General features: G+C 40.7%; 1 protein-coding gene across 1 annotated transcript in view; it reads left to right on the top strand.

The window, feature by feature from the left end:
- The window catches only part of LOC104621621 (growth hormone-regulated TBC protein 1-like), a gene marked incomplete at both ends in the record, with an annotated part of 19,780 nt that extends 849 nt beyond the window's left edge, over positions 1-18,931 (top strand). Inside the window, 3 exons of the mRNA XM_010288153.1 lie at positions 8,168-8,326; positions 15,463-15,587; positions 18,835-18,931. Coding sequence (XP_010286455.1) covers positions 8,168-8,326; positions 15,463-15,587; positions 18,835-18,931 — 381 coding nt within the window. The remainder of the gene's footprint in view (positions 1-8,167; positions 8,327-15,462; positions 15,588-18,834) is intronic.
- Between the last annotated feature and the right edge of the window lie 201 nt (positions 18,932-19,132).

Genomic DNA, 19,132 nt, shown 5'->3' with positions numbered 1-19,132 from the left:
TCTTTCCCCGAGTTATTTTTTCATATAAGCATCTGAGTTTTCCTCTCTGCTTTTAATGATGTTATTCAGTTTGCTTTCTCCTGAGAGTCTTTTGGAGTTGGGCACAGTTCTCTGTAAGTACATTAAAGAAAAAGTGAGTAAAACTAAGCAAAAGTTCATCAGGTACTGACTGTAACATAGCTGAATATTTAAAGCTGTTTTTCAGGTGCAGACTTTGACTGCTAATTCTGGTGGTTTTGTTGTCTTGGGGTGGGCTGTTGTTTTTTTTCTTGGCACCAAGAATGAGATGGTAACTAGCAAGACATGCGAAGTATAACGGTGTTATTTAGCATATGGATATCTGCCTTAAGGCTGAGGAGTCCCAGAAAATGTAGGTTTGAGCTATAGCTGCTAGATCATATGCTGCTAACTGGAAAGTAGCTACTTATACTCTCTTTTTCTTCCAAATGTAAGGAAGCTTTTGTTTAGGGTGTCAAGCTTACATAAAGTAGTAACTGTGCGGTATTTTGAATTGGTGAAGATTTTGAGATTCTTCAGAACTTAGTCTTCTAGTTGTTGTGGAAAAATAATCTGAGGCTTTAATTCATCTCCTTCTTTTCTTAAAATGTGTAACAATTACAGCTTTTACCAATTTCTGTGAGTTTGTTACATTTCTCTTCCCTTGTGCAGCCTGTTCCAGCATCGTAGACACAGAACGCTGCTGTGATACAAACAGTGTGAATGCCTTTGGTCTTATTTTGGAGCCAAAACTTTGACCAAATCTCTCAACTTGTCCACCAGGCTTCAGTACTGATGGTCATGCTGCCCCACTAGCCACGTAATGGCAATAACCGTTAATGTGGTCTTAATTGTCTCTAACAGGGTCCTGTTTGTGAAAAATGGGATACCATAAACCCACCATGTGGACACAGGCAGTGCCTCTTCACTGTAGCAAGCCCTTATGGGCTGGTGCATCATCTTTGATGTTACTAACTTTTGCTAAAGATACTCTAATTTGTAGATTATGTATTCTCATGTATATATGTAATATGTAATTCTAAGGAGAGTGACTGAAATAAATAATGTTGAGGAAATGTAGTCTGAGTGTAAATTCAAAGTTGTTACAATAAGCCTCCCTCATTATTGTCAACTGATACCCCAGAAGAGGAGAGCAACAGGTTAACTGTACAATTACTGATTTTTTTTAAAGTACTTCCCTTCTTATATCAGTATTAAGATTGAAGCCTGTGGCATAAGCACCTAGAATTATGTAAGCAGTTGTTCAGTGTGTGCTTTATCCTGCAAGATGATCCTGCGGTGATTTCCTCACAGGCAGTCAGAGAGCAGAAGGTCTGCCTGTAATGCACTGAATTTCACTCCTCCAGGACCTGACTTCATTGCTCTCAAGCTTTGTTCGAGAGCTGCTGGTTCTGATGAACTTCCCTTCTGCTGCAAGTTGACTGTAAGCTAGAACTGAGAAGAGTATTTGATTTGCTGCTTTCTGCCCCAAACTCTATAGCTGTATCTGAAAACCCATATCCTTATTTTGAGTTCTACTGGGGCCTTTTCAAAATGCATCCTGCTGTGAGTAGATGTGAGAGAGGCATTGTCCGTGTGGTATTTCAGTTGCTCCACACCCATTTGTCTTTACACATAGAGAAGTTCATAATTCCTGTCTGGGTGAACAGGAAGAAGGTGATGACTTGTGCTCTTTCCAGTTTGGAAATGTGGCGTGCTCACATGCTGCTACGTTTGCCTCACATCTAGGGTAGTATGTATGTGTATAATTCGGTTCTACTGTAAAGAAAAATAATTATACTACATTTTAACAACAGTAATTAAGCAGTGTATCCTGTTGTTCTGGATCACAGCCTTCCGGCAGGGCGGGTCATGGGAATTTTGGCTGACAGTTCCTTTTGCTTGTTCTGCAGTCTCTTCCTTTTTGTTATTTTGGGGTGGTTTGTTTCCCACTCTATCCTTGTTATCTTCACTGTCTTCTCTGCGCATGTGAATTTTTAGTCAGTGTTCAGTCGCTTGCCTTCTCTCTCTCTGTGTCACTACTGACATCCTCTTAATTTTTGCATTTGTCCATTCAGCTGCTATCTTTATGGGACCAAAAGACAGCTTTCAGCTGTGGCTTATTTACAGGCGGGCAACAAGCTGTCTGACATAATTGCCCAAAGTAGCTTAATTGTGACCAAAAGCATGCTAATGTAAAAGAATTTGGCTGTAAATGGGTTAGTCAGAACTGACCAGTAGCAGAAGTCATTGAGCCTGATAAAACACAGTGTAAGGTGAAAGTAATGGTACTAAACAGTGATTGTAACAGGAGCACTTCTGTTCAGCCCAGGGGTTGGAGGAAGGAAGGAGCATCTTAGAAAGTGAGGTTTTATGTTTGACTGTAACTTGAATATTTACAGTGCAGATCTGCTTTGTTTCTTCTGTGATGTATTCATAAAACAAAACTTCCAGTTCCTTGTTGTATGCTGTTTTCAGCTTTTTTGTAGAATTTTTTTCCTCTAGGGTCCAAGTGAGGTTCCTCAGCATTCAACACTAATTGTTAGTAACTGAAAAAGTAACCAAAAAGTGCAGATGCTTTTCAAAATCATGCTCTTCTAATATTTTATACGAGATAATTTTTGTTTTTAAATGGGTTTTCCTACATAGACTTAGTCCATCTTTGGTGTAGAGTGAAAAAATGTTAATGGGGGGAAAAGATAAATACAACTTTATCTAAAGGCAAAAATCTCCAGAATTCTCATATTCTACCATTAAACAAGGACAGACATGTTTCAAGTGATTTACTTATTTTAAAATCTTGTACTGCCCAATACTGGAAAAATGTTATTTTCTGCGTATTTTTTCTCTTTTATTTGCTTTGGGTATTTGTCAGCACTTCTAGACTACTTCCCTATCATTGTAGCTACTTCTTCTGGTAACAAGAAAAACATGTTAGTAAGTGTGACTCTAAACCTCTGTAAACTGGCACTCGATGTCAGAGGTAATAGAATTATTGAGGTTATTTTTATTTGCTTAAAATTAATTGGTGATGTTGCATATTTCATTAATTAAGAGGCAAAAATTTCACAGAAAGATATTTATTACACATTTTAAAGCTTAGACTATTGTGTACACTGTGATTGTCCTGGGAGTGATCCTGAGTGCAGATACTGAGGGCTTGATGGTATTCAGTGGTGCTACTTTTGAGATCAAGCCCTTGGTTTACAGTTGGAGTCAGATGTGTGATTGGAGACACATGCACAATCTGGCTTCATCTGTGAAAGCTTCTTAAATGTTATACAGTGGGAGGATATATTGCGGTGTGGACTGTTATTGTTGGCTTTTTAAAAGTTCCTGAGGATAATGTGGAAGAGGGCCTATAGAAAACAAAATAAATACATATTTGTATAAAACAATATAACTTTACATATAAAATATGACTTGTATGTTTTATATATATAAAAAAACATATTTCATTGCAACTGTCCTTGTTTTCAAAACTACTTTGCTGCTTCGGTATGCCAGTTGACAGATCCTGGCAAGTATGATAACGCTGTGAGGAAGAAAAGCAGCATGTAAAGGGCTTTTCCATTCCTCAGGGAATGGGGGAACGGGGGTAGGTAGCCACTTGGGGCGATACAAGCCTCTGGCTCTCTATTGCCATGAGAACGCTAATGCTGAGGAATGATGAGTGTATGCTGTGCTGCAGGGCTGCTTTCCCCTTGTGCCAATGTCAGAGGCTTGTCTCTGCTTCTCTTTAATTTGATGTGTATTGTTGGATGTGGATGTTGGCTGTGCTTTTAGAATTGACAGTTGTTCCATAAAAAAATACCATTGGAATTACATGTTAGAATATGATAATCCAGTAGTTCAGCTGGCAAGTATGCTTCTAGCGACATTCTCAGGCTCATTTGAATGAGACGTTCTTGTTGACCTAAATGTGACTGCTTTCTTACACTCATTCCTGCACTTGCTATGTCCATTTGTAGGATTTCTCGACCATTAGAGTTCAAAATCTTGTAAAAAAAGATGAAGTGGGTATTATTAAACAACCATGTAAACAAGTAAATTATTTCCAGTTTGTCTAAAAGAAGGTTGTAGTTAAAGTTACTTTACAGCTGGAACAGTAGAGACTGTAACCCGTAGTATAAATCCTCATTGCAAAGCTGAACAAAAACTGTACCCTGAAGGCCAGGTATTTACTGCAAATGTCAAGGGTAGGAGTGTCTCTTCGAGAGAGTACCAGACTTTAGGTGGGTGAAGTGCCCATTAGAGATGCATGGATCTCTCTGCTGACGTTGGGAAAGCAGCTTTGGCTCCTAAAGGATAGGCAACTGCAACTAAGTGGAATGTATTTAGCAGATGCCTGACTGATTTGTTGTAAAACCTTGTTTCACTCTGCTGTTTTTAAGGCTTTTAATTCAGGCAGCATTTATCTTGAGTAACAGGTATTTGTGATTGCATAAAACCAGGCTAGGTAATGATATTTTATGTGTGTCTTTGTGTGGGTGGAATAGAAATCCCCACTCTCATTTGAGCCCTATAGAATTTAGGGATGAGAAGTTGTTACTGTAATTGATACATACTCATTCATGTAGTAAGAAGTATCTGATTCGTTTCTTAGATTCTCCTCCCTGGAAAAAGCAGAAGGATCTCGAAACATTCAGCTGTCTTTTTGGGTCAGAAGGGGTAATGCTGGTTTAGGATTCTGTACCAATGAGCAGCGTTGGCTCCTTAGTAATATTTTTCATACCATTCCCAGGAAGAAGCTGCTTTGGCTGTCATTAGCCTGATGCTTCTTCCTGCAATCTTGCATCCTAGTTATTTACACTGAATCATCTGCTTAAAAAAAAACAACACCCCAAAGCATACCCTGATGATGAATATGATGCAGGAGATGAAAGCTATTTTAGATTTGAAAAGACTTCCCCAGTTATTCTAGGGAAAAATAATCTGCTGCTCACTCACAATGTGTCCAGTTCTTCCAGAGGCTCACCTAGACAGTAGCCACATGCCCAGGAGGCAACCTGGGCTGCAGTGATCATGCACTGGTGGAGTTCACAGTCCTGAGGGATATGGGGCAGGCAAAGAGTAAAGTCAGGACCCTGAACTTCCAGCTCTTCAGGGAGTTAGTTGATAGGACCCCCTGGGAAACTGCCCTCAGGGACAAGGGAGCAGAGCAGAGCTGGCAGATCTTTCAGGATGCTTTCCACAGAGTGCCAGAGCCCTCGATCTCCAGGTGTAAGAAATCAGGAAGTGAAGGCAAGAGACCAGCGTGGCTGTGTGGAGACCTGCTGGTCAAACTAAAGGGCAAGAAGGAAATGCACAGGCAGTGGAAGGAGGGACAGGTATCCTGGGAAGAGCACAGGGATGCTGCCTGGTTGTGTAGGGATGAGGTCAGGAAGACCAAGGTGTGGTTGGAGATGAACTTGGCACGGGATGCAAAGAATAATAAGAAGGGCTTCTACAGGTACGTTTGCCACTCTTGCTCATCAAGGAGGGCACGTTTTCTTTGACCTTCCTTTTCTGGCTAACTGGTAACTACGGATGAAGAGAAGGCTAAGGTACTGAACGACTTCTTTGCCTCGGTCTTCACTGGCAGTGTCTCTTCCCACACCTCTTGAGGGGTTGGCCTGCAATATGGGAACTGAAGGAGCAAAGTCCCTCCCACTGTAAGAAAAGATCAGGTTCATGACCACTTGAGGAACCTGAACATCCACAAGTCTATGGGACCTGATGAGATGCATCCCAGCGTCCCGAGGGAGTCGGCTGATGTAGTTGCCAAGCCACTCTCCATGATATTTGAAAAGTCCTGGCAGTCAGGTGAAGTCCCTGGAGATTGGAAACAGGGAAACATTGCACCCATTTTTAAAAAAAGTAGCAAGGAGGACCCTGGGAATTACCAACCCATCAGCCTCACCTATGTGCCTGGGAAGATCATGGAACAGATCCTCCTGGAAGCTATGCTAAGGCACATGGAGGGCAGGGGAGTGATTCGAGACAGCCAGATTGACTTCACCAAGGGCAACTCCTGCCTGACCAGCCTAGTGGCCTTCTATGATGGAGTGACCACATGAGTAGAAAAAGGACGAGCTACTTATGTCATCTATCTAGACTTCTGAAGGCCTTTGACACAGTCCCCCACAACGTCCTTCTCTCTAAATTGGAGAGAGATGGATTTGATGGGTGGACTGTTGGGTGGATGAGGAATTGGTTGGATGGTTGCACCCAGAGGATAGTGGACAACAGCTCAATGTCCAGATGGAGATCAGTGGTAAGTGGTGTCCCTCAGGGGTCCATATGGGACCAGTACTGTCTAATATCTTCATCAGTGATATTGACAGTGGGATCAAGTGCACCCTCAGCAAGTTTGCAGATGACACCAAGCTGAGTGGTGCGGTTGACATGCCTGAGGGACGGGAGGCCATCCAGAGGGACCTGGACAAGCTTGAGGAATGCGCTCGATTCTGACGTGGGATTCTGACCTGTTTTACTGTTAACCAGCAGCCATGATGAAAGCATTAATCTTTGAACATTGAGGTCAGTTGTATTTACCTAGGAATTAAGCGTGCGGTGTCCTGTTAAGCTGAAGGTGGAATGTAGGAGTCATCATGTGCCTGTATTTAGAAACCATGATAAGCCTGAAATGCTTATTACTTACAAATCTGAACTGCTAGGGGATTTGGGAGACTTAAGCAAGGAGGGAATAAGTAACTGGTGTTTTTATTCTTTAAAATTACATGTATATTTATACTTTTGGAATAATTTATTTTTGTTTCCTGTATATATTGCACACCTTCACACACACACACGCACCCCCCCTGAATCACAAGCCTCACCAATAATTGAACAGTCCTCATGAGGTTCAACAAGGCCAAGTGCAGGATCCTGCACCTGGTTTGGGGCAACCCCCGGTATCAGTACAGACTGGGGGATGAAGGGATGGAGAGCAGCCCTGCTGAGAAGGACCTGGGGTTACTGGTGGATGAAAAGCTGGACATGAGGCGGCAATGTGTGCTCACAGCCTGGATGTCCAACCGTATCCTGGGCTGCATCCAAAGCAGTGTGGCCAGCAGGTTGAGGGAGGTGATTCTGCCCCTCTACTCTGCTCTGCTCTGGTGAGACCCCACCTGGAGTCCTGTGTCCAGCTCTGGAGCCCTCAGCACAGGGAAGACATGGGCCTGTTGGAGCAGGTCCAGAAGAGGGCCACAAAAACAGTCAGAGAGATGGAACAGCTCTCCTGTGAGGACAGGCTGAGAGAGTTGGGGTGGTTCAGCCTGGAGAAGAGATGGTTCCAGGGAGACCTTACTGCAGCCTTCCAGTACTTAAAGGGGGCTTCTGAGAAAGATGGGGAGAGACTTCTTGCAGGGCCTGTAGTGATAGGACAAGGGGCAATGGCTTTAAACTAAAAGAGGATAGATTTAGACTAGATAGAAGAAAGACATTTTTCACAGTGAGGTCATGAAACACTGGCCCAGGTTGCTCAGAGAGGTGGTAGGTGCCCCATCCCTGGCAATATTTCAGGTCAGGTTGGATGAGGCTCTGAGCAACCTGATCTAGTTGAAGATGTCCCTGCTTACTGCAGGGGGGTTGGACTAGATGACCTTTAAAGGTCCCTTCCAACTCCAAGATTATATGTTTCTGTGATATTTCATACTACTTAGTTTCTTCCATGATTTCAGTGATTAGGTGCTAAGCTGAAATCCTAGGGTTATGTTAAGGTAGCCATTTATGCTAAAGCATAACTAAGCAAATGGAAAGGGCTATCATGTCAGAGACCATTAGTGATGTTGGGAAAGGAAAAAGCAGTGCTCATCTGAATGAAAAAGGGCAAACATCAAGGGGAAACATTGCTGTTCATATCTTCCTCTGGAAAGGTGGGAAGAAGAGGAAGGGATTGAAAATCCTAATGGAGGAATAGAGGAGGGAGGAAAGCCTGGGTCTGGAGATCTGTGTGGGAAGTCTGAGTAGAAACAACTTAGGAGTGAGTCTAAAATATACTGTGTAGCTGAGAAGGAAAAGCTTATCCCAAGTGGTAGCATAGGAGAGAAAGCATAATAATTTCTAGTCAACAGTTTTCCTATGACTTCTCAGCTTTCTGTTGTTCACTTCCAAATGAAAAATGTAGCTGGATTTTAATTTTTTAAAATTTATTTTTAAAAAATACATCAACCTTTTTGTTTTGCAGTGAAGAGATATATCAGAAAAGGCATCCCCAACGAACACCGTGCATTGATCTGGATGATTGTGAGTGGGGCCCAAACCAACATGGAACAAAACCCTGGATATTACCACAGACTGCTTGAAGGAGAGAAGAATGACAAACTGGTTGAAGCAATCAAAACAGGTTATTGTCTTGATAACACGGTCTATCTGTGTTTATCTGTCCTATGTCCTTAAATGTTAGAGATCAAGTTATGTCATGGAAAACTTACATTTCTGTAGTAGTGGTTTAAGTGCTGAATTAACATGTAAATTAGATTAGCCATAAGCTCTTTAACAGCACAGATCTTTCCAGGTTCATTATGTGGTCAAAAGCATTAAGGAAGGTTAGAAATTATTTGGGAAGGAGCAGAGAACAAACTAGAAAACATTATTAAGTTGTCTCCTAAGTGACTGAAGAGTTACAACTTTGTACCATGAGACCTACCTTTGGGTCTGTTTCTCCTTGCTTCTGTTCCAACAGAACACTGGAAGAGCAGCAGGGGTGGTTGAAGATATGGTACAGCGCCCGTATGAGGTATTACGAAGTATTCTAGCATTTCAGCTTGAGGAAAAAGAGTGCTGAGAAAAAGCTGCTGATAGAGCTCTATGAATTATAAATGGTGTAGAGAGGGTGAATGGGGAGCAATTGTTATTTGGTTCTTGTAACATAAGAAATTATTTTCACTGAATGGAATTTGCCATACTGCAGATTTAGAAGAGTATATCTCTGAATTGTGGCACTTGTTACTGGAGGGTGCTGCTGAGACCAGACGTATGGACTGCTTTAAAAAGGAATTTGTCAAACTGAGGGGTGGGGAAATAATGCCTTGATGCATGAAGTCCTAAATGCTAAATGTAAATCGCTGGAAGAAGGGAAGGGTTGGAGGAGAAATACCCTTCCTCTACTAACCCAGTTCCATATGCTCTGTGAACCGATAGTGGCTGATATCGGTGACAGGTTATCAGGGCAGCCAGGCCTTAGACTGGCCCACTGGGTGTTTGAAAAAGGCAGCAGGGGAAGACAGGCAAGTAGAAGTTTGATGTAACTGATATTTGTCCTGAAACTTTTCAACCTGCTAGAGTAGAGCTTTTGCAGAGAAGCTGATACTGTCTGAAATTGCCCAGTTAATGAGGGAAGGGGTTGGGCTGTGCTCTGGACAAGCACAATGCTGAGGTTGTTTTTTTAGAGTGGCAGATGCAGTTGTCATCTTTTTCCTCTTGACAAAAAAGCCAGGTAGTTAAAGTTGGGGCTTTATGGATTTTTTTCTTTGAGCTGGATAACCATCCGAATACTTTGCAGTTTATGCTGAATTTCTCCTCTGCCTCTCCCTGCAGCAGCAGCACTGTGGGCTTTTGGGACTACATGCCTTAGTAAGGCATTTTGGAGCATAAACTTTCGTATTCTTACGAATATGAAGACTAGACAGAAATCTTCAGGCTCATATCTTGCTCAGAACTAGAAACAGTAGAGCTCTAGCTATGAATACAGAGGGAACTGCTTGGATGACTTTTGAAAGCCAGCCTTGGTAAGGGCCTGGAGAAGGATCAAACTGTGTTCAGTTGGGGTACAACTGCTGTAAGAGGGGGTTGCAAACAATTTCTTTTCCAGCAGTAGACAATTGCATGAAGGGTCATATCATGACAGTAGGTGGCTTTTCACACAGGTTATACGATGAAATAAAAATACTTGGGGGGGGGGGGGGGGGGGTAATGGAAGAAGATAAGATCCATTTGGAAGAAGATAAGATCCATTTGTGAATTATGGGGGAAATAAAATTTTGGAAGAGCTACTGCGTCAATTGGAAAACTGCAGAAGAGAAAACTTAACAAAGAGCAAGTGAGGGAAGGGATAAAGAAAAATGGGTTGGCGGGTTTTATTGGAAGGGGGAAAAAAAAAAAGAGGACCTTGGACTCCAGAGTGATAGATTTCCCTTCAGAAAGGAAGAAACGATGTGAGCATATGAAAGATGGAAGTACTTAAGGTGAATGGGAATGTTGTCTTTAATAAACTTAGTGATCCTGTTGACTCCAAATTTTATAGTGGGCTTTAGTTGAGGACTGTTTCAGTGTGAATTGTCATCTGATGTTCAGTTTGTTTCTGCCTGTGTTGTTTTCTGATCACTGTAGTTGCTTTTAACAGCAAACTAAAGTACGATGTAGAATCTTGCTGCCATTCACTTTTCATGTCTGCAGTTTCCAAAATTTTCAGGCAACTGTACTGTATTTAGTCCTGCAGTCTATCTGTAAAGTTATAGTCCAGGGTGATGCTGCAGTTCAAAACCAAGAGAAGAGCAATCACACTTTCTTTTTGTCAGGGGGAAGACGAGGCCAACCAAACACTTTATTTCAAATTCAATTTAAAACATGTGTAAGAGTCAATGTGTCCTGTTTCTTTTACGTGCCCAGAAGCTCCAAACAATTTTCATGTACATTTGGAACTTTTCAATATGGTTAAAAGGTGCAGGTAGATTGTGTGGAGAAATGGTCTAGTCTTTAAAGAAAAACCTGATTAGTAACAGTAATAAAAGTTGTTCAGCTAAATAAATCTAAACTGTCCTTTCGCCATTTTTGCCCTTTAGTTTGCTGATTCTTGTTTTATACAACACTTGCCATTCGAACTTTTATTTTTTAAGATAAATATAAGAGAGAGCAGACTTCTTGCTCTAAACATGAAAGAGTGAGCTTAAAGAATGCAGGTCTCTAAATTTTGATTGAAGTTTTCATGGTTTAGTTTACATACACATTTAGAAAGGTATGCATTCGTACTAAGCTTCGTTGTTCATGCCCTATTATAGTAAAGTTTAGCAGGACAACTGATGTTGTCAGGATAAAATGTGGCTGTCCTCCTAATGCAAAGGCTACGTGCTGGTTACAAAAAGGCTGGAGTGTAAGTTTATGTAGCTTCCTTGCAGGAAGCTCCCTCTTAGCTTACTTAGCCATTGAATTTCAGAGTAAGTATGTCTATGTCTGCAAGTCCTCTCATGTGCACATGCGGCTAATATCCATGTTTCCACCTTTGCATTTCATGAGGAAGAGTTGTAGGTGCTGTGCCCAGGGTCTGATATTTACCTGCCAGTCCCCTGAACCTCCGCTGCGCCTCGTCACTGCTGGTATAAGGAACTGGCTGCATGGATTGACTAGTAGTTCTTAGTTTAGCTGGTGATGGGTTCAGAAGAGTAATTCAAACAGTAGCCATTGCCACTTCACTAGAGACAGTGAATATTTTACTATCAAAGTACTAATAAGCTTCTCTGAATAGGGTTAAACTATTAGTGAAGCCTGGGAATTTTTGTGTGAGCTTAGGGCATTTAACCATGCAAGAGCAAGGGGAACAGCAGTGTCAGCTCTTCTGGCCCTCTGTAAGAGAAGCTGTATCAGGTCCTATCCAAACAGCTTTCTCGTCTGGTCTTCTGTCTACCAGAACAGCTAAAGGAAGAACTGAAGGGGTAAAGTGTGTAGTGACGCTTCCTCAGAATGTTTTTCCTCATCTCCAGTTATCTGTGGTTTGGCGAGTTCCTGAGTCATATGCCGCATGTTTGTAGTTAGTAACACTGGATGGGGAAAAATATTCACAGAAAATCCCTCTGGTTGCTCCTTTTTCATGTCCTTCACCTTGATCGTGACTTTGCAGGTTTGTGCTGTCTTGCTCATAAGCATCTCCCTCCAAACTAAGGAGCAATAATTCACCTTGCTTTATGCTATGTATGGTAGCCGTTTCATACCTGTGATCTTCCTTTTTTCTATTCTCTTCTGCAATTTCTCCAATTCTGATACCACCTTTTGGAGATAAGGGGAGCTGGAATTTATGTGGGTGCTTCTCAGATTTATATGGTGGCATTGTTCTTTTTTAGGAAATCCTAACCCTGTTTGCTTTCTTGATTGCTGCAAGCTATTGAACTGTTACTTGGTGCTGGTGGTGGAGGTTGTCAGACCCAGTTTCTCTAGTTCTAGTTGATACCAAACTTGACCTTAACTTAAAAAAAAACAAACCAAAAACGCCTAAACCTCCAAAACAATTTCTACTTCCAGGTGTTGCAGGGAAAAGCTTGAAGATGAGTCCTAAATATCCAATTATAATAAATTTAAAATACCCTTTAAGTATATTATTTTTAGAAATTGTAACTGATGAACTAACCTCATTATTCTGGAGGTTCACAGTGCAGTTGTTGAATGCTTGTAGTTGGCAGTTGAGGTGTTTTGTTCTGCTCTTTACTAAGTAAAAAAAAAAAAAAAAAAAAAAGTACCTGTCTGGAAGCTATTCAGAGCAGATGCAAGTTACAGATGTAGCAGTAGCAAAGAAGTGACCAAAAGTGGAGTAGATGATGTTAGTTGTAAAAATACTTGTGTAATTTACTGGGCAGTGTGTCTGTGAGTGGGAAGCACCTGGATATGAAGGTAAGAACAGAAAGGGTGGGAAAGGGTGGGATAACAAGGTTAACAGCAGGTGCCTGACTTTTGAAGTACCCTAAATATGAAAAGCACAAAACTGATACAAAAACAGTTTTCTGGACTGCACATTTAAATCTCTTTGCTCCACAAATAGCATCAGCAATTGTTATTCCAGGTACATAAATAAATGTCTGTTTTATAAACTGAGGCTAGTGTGGCTTTCTGCCTATGTTTGTATTATTGAATAAGCGGTAGAAATGTTGCAGAAACAAGCCAATGGTCTTCTCATGGTTGCTGCAGAGAGATGAATCAACAGAAAAAAGAAAGCTCTTGGTTTTGTTTCACAGCAGCATAACACTGCCACCTCACAGCACTGAAAGATCATCTAAAAAAAAAAAGTATTGGTATTTAATCTGAATTTACTGCAAAGTAGTAGCTAGTCTTTTCTTTGTGGCCTTCTTCATGGTCCCATGCTCCTATACCTAGTTTGGTTATAGCCAGCGGATTTGCACACAACCACAAGTTGGTCATTGTTTTGGGGTTTACCTAGCAGTACAAAGTTCTAATGATCATTTCCCTGCTTGAAAACAGTTCTGATGTGTTTTTTTTTTTTCTTCAAACTGGACCAGTTTGAGGCTGTGTTCCTTTGGATACTAATGTCTATCAAGAATGATGTAGATTAATGGATAGCAGGTCAGAGGGTGGGCTGTGTGGAGGGGGAGAAGGAGGTGTTAAGACCTCTCCTCTGGGACAGGTGTAGTAAAGTGGGGCTAAGTGCTCAAGTCAAATCAACATCTCTCACCTGCTCCTGCCATTTGCTGCAAGTCATCTCTGGCAGTTGTCTTGTAGTGTGGTAAAACATATCAGTTTGTGTGAGCTTGCGGTGCAGGTTGGCTTCCCTCACCTTGCAAGCAGAGGAGCCTCAGAGCTGGAGGAAAAGGGAGAGCATGCAAATGGAGCAGAAAGGGGAGGATGGAGAGGAAGCAGGATACCCTGCTCTTGGTGTGCTCAAGATGATAATCTGGCACAAGGAGTCCTCTGAGACCATGCCCCATATCTTTTATTAAGGGTAAAGACTTCTAGCTCTTGTTTTTGTTCTGTGCCCCCCACTCCCCCAGCTAAAATACTATAAATAAATAAACTTTAATATCCTTCATAAAATTAGGGAAGACTTCCCCCAATCCTTGTGGGGAAAAACATGCTCTGCAATCAGAAAGCAAATTGGAGCTGATTCTTTCAACTGCAAGCCAAATTGTGAAATTAAAAGTGAGTTCAGTTTCAGTAGTGTCTGCTCTGTACATGATGGACTTTTCCTACTGCCCCCTCACCTTTATTCTAAATAGCTGATGGGAAGAGCCATAACTGAAATATCAACATTAATCTTTTCTCTAACATCCAGCATATACTTTAATAAACAACAAATTCTGATTATGCAAATACTATGCTGCTCTTCTTACCAAGAAGAAAAAAAAAAAACCACAAAGGTATTCTATAACTGGCTGTTGCTCAAGTCCTTTTAAAAATTGTCTTTTTCCTTGTGTTTTTCTTTTCAGTCACATGAGAGGTGAAGTGAAATATTTTCCTGTCCTCCCATTTCTGTAAATGATTTGTTCACTTTTAAAAGGAAGAAATAGTGATTAGTATGATAACGTTTAAATGTTTGTGATTTCCATGACAGTAATCATGATTTTGAGGGGCTTTCTTCCTTTGGTTGCTTACAGCTCAGCTTTGTGTCAAAGCTGTAACAAACAGCTTTATATCTGTTTTCCTTTATGCAGGAAAAACTGATAAGAAGTGATAACTCTTAGGATATAAGTATCTATACAGCAGTGCTCTTATGGAATCTAATTTTTTTTAACTTCAAACCGATTTTTTTTGTTGTTGTTAAATATAACCAAAACAACTGTTCATAATTTATGAATAAGTTTTGGATTTTGAAAATCTTAAAAGTTACTTTTGGATAGGATTTTTCTCCCCAACTTAAACTTCTAAAAATCAGCTGCACAAGTCTGGACTAGTGACCTTGGGTTCCCTCTTTATAGAGTGAAGCAGGCCAAAAATTAACGCTGCTTGTTTCCTTCCAACAACTAAAGGCAGTTTTGGGTGACTAGCTCAAACTTGCATGTCTAATTTTTAGACCTTTGTAAGGAGAGATGAGTCCTACTATTCATGTTTGGTCTGGAAGAAATGAATGTTTTGAAATGTCAGTAATTGCATAGTCCTTACTTGGTTTAGGACTCAGCTTCAAGTACGTGGGGGTGTGCTCTGCTGCTTGCATATCAAAAATCACTCAGTGATCTTGCACCAATGAAGCAACAACTTTTCTCATGATCACTTAATGGAGAAACTTAAGAAAATTTTTAAAATACCATGATTTTAAGTGGAAGTCACCAGCTGCAGGAACAAGACTTTCTTTTTAGCTGTTTGGGACTGTTTGGTAGAAGTTAACTGAATAAGTCAGTTGAAAGTTCATCAGATTTGTTACGAGACTGTGCTTTCCTAGAGGCACAGCTTATTTCATGCCACTTGGTTAGATACATTTGGTATGTGTTGTTTCTGTCAGTCTAAATGTCTGGTTTGCTTTCATTTAAGACTTTGCAGTCACGTGTTGAGAGTCCAATCTGCAGGAGAATTTCTTTAGTCCTGCTTGAAACTGATTTCTGTACACTAATAGGATTAATCTTTCTAGGAATAAATTATCCTTGAATGCAGATAGCCTTTTAGCCAAAATGGACGTAAAGCTGTTTCTTAAAATTCATCCACCAAAACTACAGTTTTAGTGAGACATAGTGAAGTTTCATTTGTACTTCAGAAAAGCTGTAAAAGTTTGTTTGGAACGTGAAGGAGGGAACGGCTCTTAATTTTGGTCTTTTTTTCATTTTCGTCCAGACATGAACAGAACATTTCCAGATAATGTAAAATTCCGCAAAACTGCTGATCCCTGTTTGCAGCATACACTCTACAATGTATTGGTAGCGTATGGGCACCATAATAAAGCAGTAGGATATTGTCAGGTATGTAATCACTGTTTTTTAAACAACACTGAATTTCACCAACGGCAATTGTTCTTGTCCGCTTGAATGTGTGCTTTTAGAAGCAGATCCACAAACTTCCTGTTTTTAAAACGGCCCCGGGAAAGGAAAAAATTAATTGCTTCAGGCAAGTTCAAATGTCCTTGTGAGTTTCTCCACAGCCTTTTTTGTAGCTTACTTGATTGTGTTTGGTTCCATTCCTTAGCTGCAAAATAAATGTTTTCTCACACATGGTTGTATCAAGATTAGTTGCTTTGCAGAGAAAGTGAGCTTGCCTTTCCCTCTTCCTCCTTCCTGCCACCTTTCCCAAAACAGTCCTTGGTATGTGCAAGGATCATCATGAGATCTTGGTTTCCTTTGTTTTCATGATCACATTTTTCAAAATGCAGGAAGATCAGTGTTCATGCGACATCACGTAGCTGTGGGGGTGGTAGCATTTATTTGGTGCCATCTCCCAGTATAGACATGCAAGTAGGAAGAAAATGTTTGAAATTCAACCTGCTACTGCTTAGATGGCAGCTCAAAAAACCGTCTGTCAGCACTGCCAAGTACTGTAAAGCTTCCTGTGGGACACAAAGAAGATAAAAGTTGATTCATGACAGTCAAGTACAGAGAGGCCATCATTAAGGATCATAAAGGAGCAAGACTGTCATGAGCAAAATACATTTTCAGTTCACTTAAGTCCTCTCATCTCTCCTCTCTTTTCTCACCAAGGATAGGTGTGCTAACATATACCTCATGTTAGTTGAGGAAGTTAGTACAGTAAATGCAACTGTTCCAAAGTTAAAATAACATGAATTATTTATTGAAAACTGGAGAGGAGAAGACTTAGAGGGACTTAAACCCAGACTGGAGTCACTAAAAAAAAATTCTTTTTGTGTATCCAAACCAGCTTTAATAAAGAAGTTACTTGAATAATGGGAGTAAAATATGAATGACTTTTATTATTTTCAGTACTATATATTTATTAAAATATAACTTTTAATATTATGAGAATAAAAGAAGGAGTAGAATTATGAATACTCTCTTTCGCAAGTGTCAGGCTCCTATTTAGAGGCAGTTATACCCACAAACACACACAACTTCTAAACCATGCTAGCTTCTACCCAAAATGCATGTCCATTTATTACCAAAAAGTTTTGGTATATTAACTGTTTGATCAGTGTGATAATCTTTGCATTTTAACTTGGCATTGTGAACGCTGGAGAGGGAAGAAGACAACTTAAAAAGCCTTACATGATTTCTTTTCACCTCTGGTCTCCTCACAGGATGAATGTTATCTTTCCTGGCTAAATAATTAGAACATAAACCAAAGGTCAACATCTGCTTTCCAAGGCATGTCGTAAATCAAGAAAAGTTTCAGGACCTCTACTGCTAGTGAAGCAGCAGACTTCGTCAAGATAGATACAGCGATGCAATACTGCATGATAGGAGAGACCCTCTAAACACTAGAAAACTCAGAGTGAAAAATGGAGAGTTTCTTTCAAGTGTTTTGCAGAGCTTTTACTGACTGAAGGCTCTTCAGGGAATGTTTTCATAATGCTAGTGCATTTGTGGTACTTACTGGCATGTAAGTCTCCCGTCTGTGAGTGTAGTAGGCTTTGCCTTGTCATGCTGTGACAGTGGTACGGTGCTGCCTACCCTGGTAAAACCTGCAAAATTCAGTGTCCTGTGAACATAAACTCCAGAGTGGGTTTTTGTGCATGCTATGTTAAAAGCCAAACAGTCTCTTGTCACCATAGATGCAGTTACTAAGCTAACTGTCAGCATGGAAACAAATAGTTGCCTTCCTAACCAGAAGGCCAAGCATCATGTAAAGTCTATCCAAGCCATTTTTATAACAACTGCTGTAGTGACACCAAGCTTGAAAATGAAACATTGGAGATGATGTAGTGTCCTAATATTTCCATGCTGTGGGAGTGTTGCAAGGCCTTCTGAGATAGGATGGGTGACTCAAATCTGTTGAATGCAAGAAATGAGATCTCAGTGCAGAGAGGAAGCTGTACCTTCCAGAGGCTGCAAGGGATGTTCTTTTTGGTAGCTGTCCTCTGGCTCACAGCTGTAATTGGCAGCACTGCAGGATGCCCAGAAACAGTGGTGCTGCCTGTGGCCATAAATGTGCTGAAGAAGTCCAGCTTGGAGGGACAGAGAACATGGAGAAGGCCAAAGAAAGGGATGGAACTGAAGAGGGCAATATAACCAACAGCAGCCTTCGTAGCCTGTAAATATTTAAAGATAGCTTTCTGTTAGCTTAGGAAGACTTCGGAGGTGCTTGCACCTCAGAGGCAGCTTTTGTATGTTGTCCCACTGATGTGCTGCCTATGTTATTATAGTTGTCAGCTTGTTTACTATGGAAAAGACATACTTTAAAAAATGCTTAAGAAAGTGGACTACTGTGCATGTAAATCAGTAATACTGCCAAAACTTAGCAGTGTTACGGTGGGTACAAGAAAAAAGTGCCTGAGACAGAGGCAATGTGTTTACAGGGAATATCAGTTTGTAACCAAGTGTGTTCTGTATGTCACTTCTCCAGTCAGAGAGCATCAGTAACGGTTACGAAAATTGCAGAGTTGGAATTCGGCCAGTGATGACTTGACTACTTTTCACAAATTTTCCAGTAGCTCTTCCAATCCCCCCACCCCCTGGTGTTTACCTTCTGTTTGCATGTTGAAAGGCAGGAGTTATATTGGCCAGTCATCGACTAGCTTGTAGAGTACGAGAGGTATTATGGAAGCAAATGATGTTCATGCAAGCATTTGATGAGTTAAGCAGCAATAGCTTGTAAAAGCTGCTGGAGCTGCAGCTTTTTACTAAAGAGTGTGTGGGTCAGGCATTCTTCTTCTGCAGGCGCACTGCCTACCTGCAGGTGTGTTGTGTTTGTACTGCACAGCCAAGACAGCTGTATTTTGGTTCTGGTCAAAGCAGTCTTCATTTACATTGGGACAGGGGTCTGGGATTTTTTTTTTTTTTTTAAAAGGAAAATCGAAGGTAAATTATAGAGTACTAAGCTTTTTCTTCTAATTTAACTCTCCTTGATCTTTGTTAATAATTCTTGTTAGCTGTTGTCATGCTGGTTTAACAGCTTACTCAACTGGTAACCTGTATTACTAGATTTTGTTTAACATGGCCACTTTGTAGAACTGTAGTAATTTAGCCCTTAATCAAAAGAAATAAACCAGAAACTCTTAAGAAAAATGTATGCATCTTAAAACTCTTCTTTCTATTTCAGGGCATGAACTTCATAGCTGGATACCTGATTCTTATTACAAAGAATGAAGAGGAGTCCTTTTGGTTGCTAGATGCTCTTATTGGAAGAATATTGCCCGGTATGCTAAAAACACATATAGCTGTATTCATATATTGGAGCTTGGCTTGTATTTTATCTTTGCATCCTTCTTCATTTTAAGAGGTTTTAGATGTCAAAATGGACTTGCATAGACTGAAGGTTTTCTGGGGTGCTGGAAACACAGGGCAAAGACACAACACACAGGCAAAACTTGTCTGTTTTGTAGTCAGACTTTAGTCTT

Source organism: Phaethon lepturus, unplaced genomic scaffold (assembly GCF_000687285.1).
Source record: "Phaethon lepturus isolate BGI_N335 unplaced genomic scaffold, ASM68728v1 scaffold14075, whole genome shotgun sequence".
NCBI lineage: Eukaryota > Metazoa > Chordata > Aves > Phaethontiformes > Phaethontidae > Phaethon > Phaethon lepturus.
Note: the sequence above shows the minus strand (reverse complement) of the source record. Positions and strands in the feature narration are given on the sequence as shown.